General features: G+C 44.2%; 1 protein-coding gene across 10 annotated transcripts in view; it reads right to left on the bottom strand.

Moving 5' to 3' along the window:
• Positions 1–648: 648 nt before the first annotated feature.
• LOC103651148 (inositol hexakisphosphate and diphosphoinositol-pentakisphosphate kinase VIP1) overlaps positions 649–8,348 on the bottom strand; it is an 88,642-nt gene continuing 80,942 nt past the window's right edge. For 3 of the 10 annotated variants that reach the window (XM_008676754.3, XM_008676757.3, XM_035966395.1), the window contains 8 exons: positions 5,240–5,306; positions 4,809–4,880; positions 4,412–4,653; positions 4,294–4,351; positions 3,563–3,730; positions 2,793–2,888; positions 2,506–2,715; positions 649–1,077 (listed from right to left, as the gene is read on the bottom strand). In XM_008676754.3, the coding sequence (XP_008674976.1) occupies positions 1,015–1,077; positions 2,506–2,715; positions 2,793–2,888; positions 3,563–3,730; positions 4,294–4,351; positions 4,412–4,653; positions 4,809–4,880; positions 5,240–5,306 (976 nt within the window). In that variant the 3' untranslated portion in view covers positions 649–1,014. Of the gene's footprint in view, positions 1,078–2,505; positions 2,716–2,792; positions 2,889–3,562; positions 3,731–4,293; positions 4,352–4,411; positions 4,654–4,808; positions 4,881–5,239; positions 5,307–8,348 lie in introns of those variants that run through there. The other 7 variants (XM_020550447.2, XM_035966394.1, XM_008676756.3 and 4 more) reach the window with 7 other exon arrangements.

Here is an 8,348-nt window from a genome sequence, read left to right as displayed (position 1 = left end):
GGGAACGGTAATGGGACCAGGTATGCACGAAACGTCATTGTGAATGATTACATTCCGACTCAACAACAACGGGACCTACTAACGTTGTAAATCAATCCCGTGCCATGAAGACCGAAACTAGTAAGAACCTAGTTTTCCGAGGAACAACAGGGACAGACCAGCATTGTCGTCTTTGTACAACCTAGTAAGAACTAGAGTGCTCGCACGTGTGCTAATCTTTAATTAATCTAGGCCACAATGGTGCGTTCACTCCTAGTGGGCAACTCTTTCCTCTATTCGGTGTACCATGCAGACTTGTGATGCAACAAACAGGGCGCGCTACCAAATTCTGAAGTTTTAGGACCTATTTGGAAGGGCCAGCTCTTCCTCCTGCTAGAGCTAGCTAGAGTGGACGGAGGAGGCAGAGCTGGTGAAGAATAAGAGTCTGTTTGTTTATGGCTAAATATACCACACTTTGTCTAAGTTTAGTCGTTCGAATTAAATAACTAACTTTAGTTAGAAAAGTTAAGCAAAGTGTGACAAGTTAGACAAGTTAGGTAGCGAACCAAACATGCCTTTAACTGGATAACCATAGTCGTGTAGGCATTCTGTCACCCAACACTTCAAAAGCTTAGAAAAAGAGAGAAAAGGGGTTAGATGAAATTAAAATGATTCAAAGCATGGTGATTGTTTCCACTTATAGTGTGACAAATTAGGTAGCGAACCAAACATGCCTTTAACTGGATAACCATAGTCGTGTAGGCATTCTGTCACCCAACACTTCAAAAGCTTAGAAAAAGAGAGAAAAGAGGTTAGATGAAATTAAAATGATTCAAAGCATGGTGATTGTTTCCACTTATGCTCCTTAGAGTTACCACCGCGCGCACGTCATTTTATTAAGAAAAAGAATGTACATAGAGTGTAAAGACACATGGTCTTGTATTCAGCGTTCCTGTAAATCCTGAAAAAACCCACCTGCAGCACCCACAATACGACGACTCAGTCAGACTGAAGCCCAAGCTGCGCAGATGCATGCTATTCCTGAAGCCTTTTTGTCTTCCTTTTCAAAACACCACTCATCATGTCTGACTTATGCTGCTGCAAATTTTGAAGAAAGTTAAAAAAAACAAGGAGAGTTGACGTATAAAATCGTCAAATGGCAAGATAGAAATGAAAAAAAACATTACAAATCTTTGGTCAAAACATGACAATCGAATTGTGCCAGCTGTTTGAAGAGGAAAATAGCCATTCAGTAGCATCTGTTTGATAGATTGTTTATGGGTGGTGTTAATATGACTGGTTGGTTGCCGGATTGACAAAAGGAAGTAAATAGTAGTGCACTAATAATTTCTACCTGATTAATTGTTCAAAGAAGTAGAAGGCTTATTACTAATAGCTGGATGCCCCAACTTAAACTGGAGGTTCTGACACACAGAATCAGACTTCCAAATGGTAGTAGATGGAAAGTTACGACATGTCAAGGTATGAAGACACTGACGTATCGAGAACCATAACAAATCTAGGCGATTGGTGGGTAGAGGACGGAGGCCCACTTCCCGAAAAGTCACAGGAGGAAGTTCCACGGTGTCGCTATCTACATAATGTGGAACATTTGGAAAGAACGGAATCGAAAAATATTCGAACAAAGTTCGCTTTCTTTGCTCCAGGTGGCGGGGCGCGTTAAGGAGAACCTATCGCTCTTTAGGGGTGCAAAAAGTTCTGTGAGTGGAACATTTGGAAAGAACGGAATCGAAAAATATTCGAACAAAGTTCGCTTTCTTCGCTCCAGGCGCGTTAAGGAGATCGTGATAGGGATGTTTTTTCCCCACACCCCTGGGTATTTTCACCCTGGGAGCTTGTCAGGCTCCCTTCTATTGTACATTACCTTTTCCCTCTTAGGCCATGTTCGTTTTGTGCCAATCCATAGGGATTGAGGGGGATTAAATCCCCTACAAGTCAAAATCCTCTTCAATCCCTTCCAATCCCCCTCAATCCCTATGGTTTTGGGATTAAACGAACATGGCCTTAGGGCTGATTTGGTGACCCGGGATCCCGGGAGGATTGGAGGGGATTGAGGGGGAAATTAGTTTATTTCTCCCTCAATCCACTCCAATCCTCCCGTGATCCCCTTGTCACCAAATCAACCCTTAATGAAAGGCAGAGCTCTTGCCATTGCGTTCAAAAAAAAGAACCAGAACTAGCCAGGTTTCTCTCTAGAAACTGGCTTACTCCTGAATTTTCAAGACTGAAATATTCCTTTTTCCAAATTTGATATTTGATGTTTAAACTAGAAGAAAACACATGTAGGTACGCGGAAGTGTGAGATCTAGTGGGCTAATACTGACCCGAAAGAAATACCTAAGCTGGTTCTAGTTTCCAGACCTGTAACAACCCTACCACTCATATCCTAACTCACAGCCAGTTTCCACATCAATATAAAGCAACCAGAATAAAGTCCAAAGAAAATACAAAAAAAAACTTTTGTCCACTGATGGTAGTGTTCAGTCTAACAGGGCTAGAGATTACCAGTTTTCCTCGTAATTCGATGTCCTTGCAGAAGCGAACAGGCAAAGGTTGAGGAGCAGCTGGAGGAAAATCTTCAGCTGGCATTGCAAATGGGCGAGCCATTTTATCGAATTTGTCTAAGGTGATATACGATCCAACTTCCTGCAATCTTTCTGGCTCCATAATCGGCATTGTGTGGTCATCAGGCAGCAAAGATTCTTTGCCTCCACCCTGCATGGGTACATAAGAATAGTGTGATCATGCAAATATTCATGTAAGTCATTAGAAATATTGAAACGAACACCTTCCAAGCATTTGAAATGAATAACCTCCAAGGAACTTATATCTGCACCGCGACTAAATGTCATCTCTATACGGAATCTCTTTGGGTCTTCCAAAGGTACCTGAGATGGATGTTCCATTAACAAAATAATCAACGTTATTCAATGTTAGATGTGCCTGTTGTGTTTTCTAGTAGTTTGAAGTTTTTAAACCATTGAGTGAGGAATACTACGGTAATAAATGACATAAAATTATCAGACAGGGATAAAATATAGTATCCACTTCACAGTTACTATGGAAATTCTAGAAGCATTACAAGCAGCTAAGTACTTAGTGTTATGTTCTTGTCCATTATGTTGGTCATTGGTGCAACTTGGTTGTTGAGGCACACAGAGACGTCACTGAACTGAAGAGCAGGTATAAGTAGACTTGTGTTTAATTAGTATCAGTTTCTGAGGGTATCTTAGGGTGAAAGGGTCATATTCACAGACATGTGCAATTCATTTTTAGTGGGCGTACTTTATTTTTTTAAAAAAGATCTTTGAATGTAAAACCTTTATATACTATCTTATTAGAAGTCAAAAAATAAAAATAATTAGAAGGTGCTTTTAAATACAAAGCCAATTGTACTAATTTTGTGGCAGCTAATTCAAATATTATTACACTAATTGTTTGTCAAAGCATTTTAGACAGCCAAAATGCAGCCACTAAAAACAAATGGAAGGAGTACTCATATAAATATAAAAAGGGTAACAATGCAAATATGAAACTGGCATATGACTAGGAAAACCAATACCTCTGTATTTTCAAACATACGCAAGACAATGTAACTCATGTAGTCGAGTTCACGTGTTTTAAATAGCAGATCTAGAGAACTTCTGCAAACAAGACTCTCTTCTCCATTCAGAGATTCATCTAAATTGCAATAGCGAAGTACATTCATTAGAGAGTGTATGTGTGATTCCTGCCAAGAACAAAATCCTGAGTTCCACTTATGAGGGGGATAAAACATTATATGAAGGAACAATGACAACAAAAACTTTCAGTTCCAAGCAAGTTGAGTAGGTTAGAGATGAAACCTAACAAATGCCACCAAATAAAGTATCTCTACCATGTCATGTTTTAGAAAAAAAGGTAAGACACTTTTGTTTCAGCAGTTCACCAGGAAAATTTTATATTTAATTAGCACTACAATATTTTTTCTCTCGAACGCACAGAAATAAGCACTGCAATATGACCAAGCCATGAAAAATGTTCACAAGCAACACATGTGTAATATTTGATTAGCACTAAAACGTTTAAGCAAAACATAGCTTCAAAACGTTCAAATACTACACTGACAGGGTCAGGACAGTATACATGTTTTTTTTCTCTTCAACCATCAAGAACCCATGAACATAAGCTTCTGTAGACGTACCCAAGTAAACCGATTTAGCTAGAAGTTCTTGAAATGAAAAAAAAGAATATGGTTTCCTTTGAAGAATCATTATACAATACGGTTCAGAGTTTACATGTCAGTTATCATACCGATGTAAAATAGAGCCTTGTTCGAACACGTCGCTCAGGTTCAACCACATTAGCATATCTGCAATAAAATTACTTGATATGTTTTACAACTAAAAAATGGAATTGCTTAGTAACTTACTTTGGATCCAAGCAGTATTTTGTTTCCTCGTGGGAGTCATCTAGATCAATGCCCTTCTTGTTAGAGATAGATCTTTCAACACATTCATGCTTAACCTCCTCATAGTAACTCCTCTCCTTCCGTTTTGCAGATGACACTGTCATTATATCATTATATATGTCAGATTCAGCAGCAGCAGCAGCAACCTCTCGTCTTGTGTTATGCAGGTCAATTAGAATCTTCCCCAATAAACGGCGTGCTATCTATAAATAATGACAGAAGAAGCAGCGATATGATTATGTCCAGAAAACAGAAACCAATGCCTTTCTTACTACAAATACTGAAAAAATCTGAATAAACAACATGAATAATGCAAGAGCAGTGTCCCAAGCTGCTGAATTGTAGTACATGCAAGTACCTTTGAGCCAATTTTGAGTTTCTGCTTTGGATTTATTCCATATTCATTTGGAATGACACTATCAGCTAGCAACTGAATGAAAGAGTAACAACAAAAAAGTTAGATATATTGGGTACAATGGACTAAGATCATTAGAATGAGCAAGCTTCAATTCACAATCCATGATTCAATTTATGCATGTTACACTGAACAACCATGATAAGATAGGCACATGTTTCTAATAGAAGAAATCTACTGAGTTCATGTAGTGCTAAATGTACTACGTAACATGAAAATTTACAACACCCAATCTGTTAGCTGTATGCCTAATAATATGGAAGAACATATATCCTCGTTAGAACATCAATGATTAATTGAACAGACATAAATCGGTCGAGATTTATCTTTTTTTAATCTGTGGTACATTTGAAAAGCATAAAAATATGATTCACCTGAGAAACTTCGAAGAGATCACTCAGACCAGTAAGGTTGAGATGTGAGTTATGAAGAAGGTCATACCTGTCATACAAGAACTGTTAGATAGAGGGTGCGGCTATTAGGCCTAGTGTTATGGCCGCTAGATCGGTGAGAGATTGGAGAGGGGTATCGATGGGCAGGAACGTCGGCCGGAGGCCTCTGCCCACGACGAGCAAGAGGAGGGTTTCTCCCTTCTAATTCTTGCCTCCTTTATTTCTCATCCATTGATTACATAAATAGGCCGGCTGACCGCCCCTATCTAGCTAAAGATCCTTATCTCCTTAAAACTCTCCTAAAAACTCTCAACAAACTACTAACTGATAACATTCCTAGATAATCTCAACTAATCTCCTAAATAATCTTAACTAATCTTCTAATCTTATCTCTAACTATCCTTATCTAATCCCCCTTAGAGGGCCTATGCCTGCTGCTGTCGCAGCCCCTCCGTGGGCCTCCTTAGGCCCTGACACTACACCCCTCCTGGACAAGCAGCTCGTCCTCGAGCTGCAGCATGACGTGTGCTCAAAGACCGAGTCTACTTGACCCAAAACCAGAAACCTAGAAGACAAAACTTTTACATCTCGGCTTATCTTATTATTCTGAATCTGTTTTTTTTGACCCCATAAGATAAGGCGGACACCCTCCGCGCATTGGACTTGCACGTGTGCAGCCACCTGGATCCCATGGACGCCATCTGGACGAAAGGGGAGCACATGGACGGGCACCTGAAATAGGTCGCAACAATAACCAGTGGAGACGGCCTCGTGGCGGCCGGTAGCGGAATGTGGTGGCTAAATAGTGCGCCCTTGCCGATGACGAGGGGAGTGCCTTCCCTACCGCCGCTGCCATAGAGTTGAAGTTCGTCGCCGGCGAGACACGAACCATGCTCGCACTTGGAGATAGCGGCCCGGTGCCGCTGCTGATGGCCGTTCGACAGGGCGAGGTCGCGCCTCCGTGTGCCGAGGTCAACCGTCACCAAGGCTGCCTCGAGCATCCGCCGGCGCATCTCCCGCACTCTCCGTCGTGCAAGGAAGCCACGAGCAGCAGCTTGTATGCCCATAGCCGCCGACGTCTGGAGCCGTGTGGACAACGCCAACTGGTGCTGCTCATGTTGCACTGCTGCCTTGATTTGCAGCAACCCTTGCTCAACCTTCTGGAGCGTGGCTTGCATCTTTGCGAGATCAGCCCTTATGTTGGTCCACAAGTCCCCCATCGATGGAGCTGGTGATTGCTGAGCCGTGGCTGCCCCCAGTGGCGTCGCCCATGGGGACGGAGACGCCGTCAACGAAGATGATGTGACAAAATTTGGCGTTGTTCCTGGGGATGGGCACGCCGACGTCTAGGATGTGGTGACAAAATTGGCAGGCGATGGTGCCCATGGAGATAGGGACGCCGGTTGCCAGGATGGTGTGACGAAGGTGGCATGTGGCGCAGCGCATGAAGATGGGGACGTCGGTTGCCAGGACGGCGTGATGAAGGTGACATGCGGCGCAGTCCATGGAGATGGGGACGCCGGTTGCCAGGATGATGCCGCGAAATTGGCAGCAGAAGCCATGGGATCAGATGTTATGGTCGCTAGATCGGTGAGGGATTGGAGAGGGGTATCGATGGGCAGGAACGTCGGCCGGGGGCCTCTGCCCACAGCCGAGCAAGAGGAGGGTTTCTCCCTTCTAATTCTTGCCTGCTTTATTTCTCATCCATTGATTACATATATAGGCCGGCTGACTGCCCCTGTCTAGCTAGAGATCCTTATCTCCTTAAAACTCTCCTAAAAACTCTCAACAAACTACTAACTGATAACCTTCCTAAATAATCTCAACTAATCTCCTAAATAATCTCAACTAATCTTCTAATCTTATCTCTAACTATCCTTATCTAATCCGCCTTAGAGGGCCCATGGCTGTTGCTGTCGCAGCCCCTCTGTGGGCCTCCTTAGGTCCTGACACCTAGTGCCCATTTGGCTAGGATAGATTGATTGGTTGATCTCCATTGGACAAGGATCTCTGCTGATTGGTCCTATTTCTATAAACCATCAGCCATCCTTCCGTCTCTCTCTCTTATATATATAATACCATATCTCTTATAATCAATCAACTGTTTCTCATAACTAATCTTACATGGTATCATTCACCTGGGTTCCTCCTGGCCCCTCTTCCTCTGCCTAGGTGCACCACTGCACCGTGCCTTCCCCACAATGATCGCAGCCATGTCGATCACCCCTCCAGCCCCCCTCCACTCCCCTCTCTGGGAGTGAGTGCGCCGCCGCCACCGTGCACAAACACACGACCGTTGAACGCGCGGCCGTTGCCGAGTGCGAACACGCTTCCTAGGTGTGTGTCGTGGCTCTTAAGTGCGTCGCCGCCGCAACAGGAGGCCGAGGATGCCGCCAAGGAGTGGCTCGCAACCGTGGACAATGAACGTGTCGCTCGCGAGCGCGCCGCGTGGGCTGAGGCCGAGCACGTGACTCACTCCTTAGAGCCCACTCCTTACCCCTCCACGATGTCGTGCTTCTTCATGAAGCCAAAGTCACTGAACATCCACTCATAGGCTGCAGGCGTCCAGAATTTCCACTCTTGTGCCGGTCATCCTCAAACTCTCCTCCAACCAGTACACCAGGTGGCACGAGCTCTTCCTCGTCGTCGGGAAGTTTGCCCTCAAGGACCATGCCCTTCAAGACGACCCAACTAGGCCTTATCGAACTGGGCGTGCATTGTGTGGTCAAGTCTTGGATCTATGACGCCATCTCCCCGAGCTATCAGATATGGTGCATGCATCCGCTCCACTGTGCGCTCAATGTGGCTGGCCACGGAGTCAGTTCCTGAGGAACTTGGAGACATGTGCCTTTCACCTCGACGCCGAGTTTCGAACCTTGCCTAGGGAGACCTCTCCATCATTGATTACTGCCGACACCTCAAGGGCATGGCAAATGCCCTCGAGGACCTCGGCGAGCACATCCCCAACAACACCCTCGCGGCCTCAATGAGAAATTCTACCATCAGTCTTCACTTCCAGAGCAGTCATCCCTTCCCCCACGTTCCTAGAAGCCCAAAAATATTTGTTGGAGGAACTAAACCAGGCACATCG

This window comes from Zea mays, chromosome 3 (assembly GCF_902167145.1).
Source record: "Zea mays cultivar B73 chromosome 3, Zm-B73-REFERENCE-NAM-5.0, whole genome shotgun sequence".
NCBI classification, from domain to species: Eukaryota; Viridiplantae; Streptophyta; class Magnoliopsida; order Poales; family Poaceae; genus Zea; species Zea mays.
Note: the sequence above shows the minus strand (reverse complement) of the source record. Positions and strands in the feature narration are given on the sequence as shown.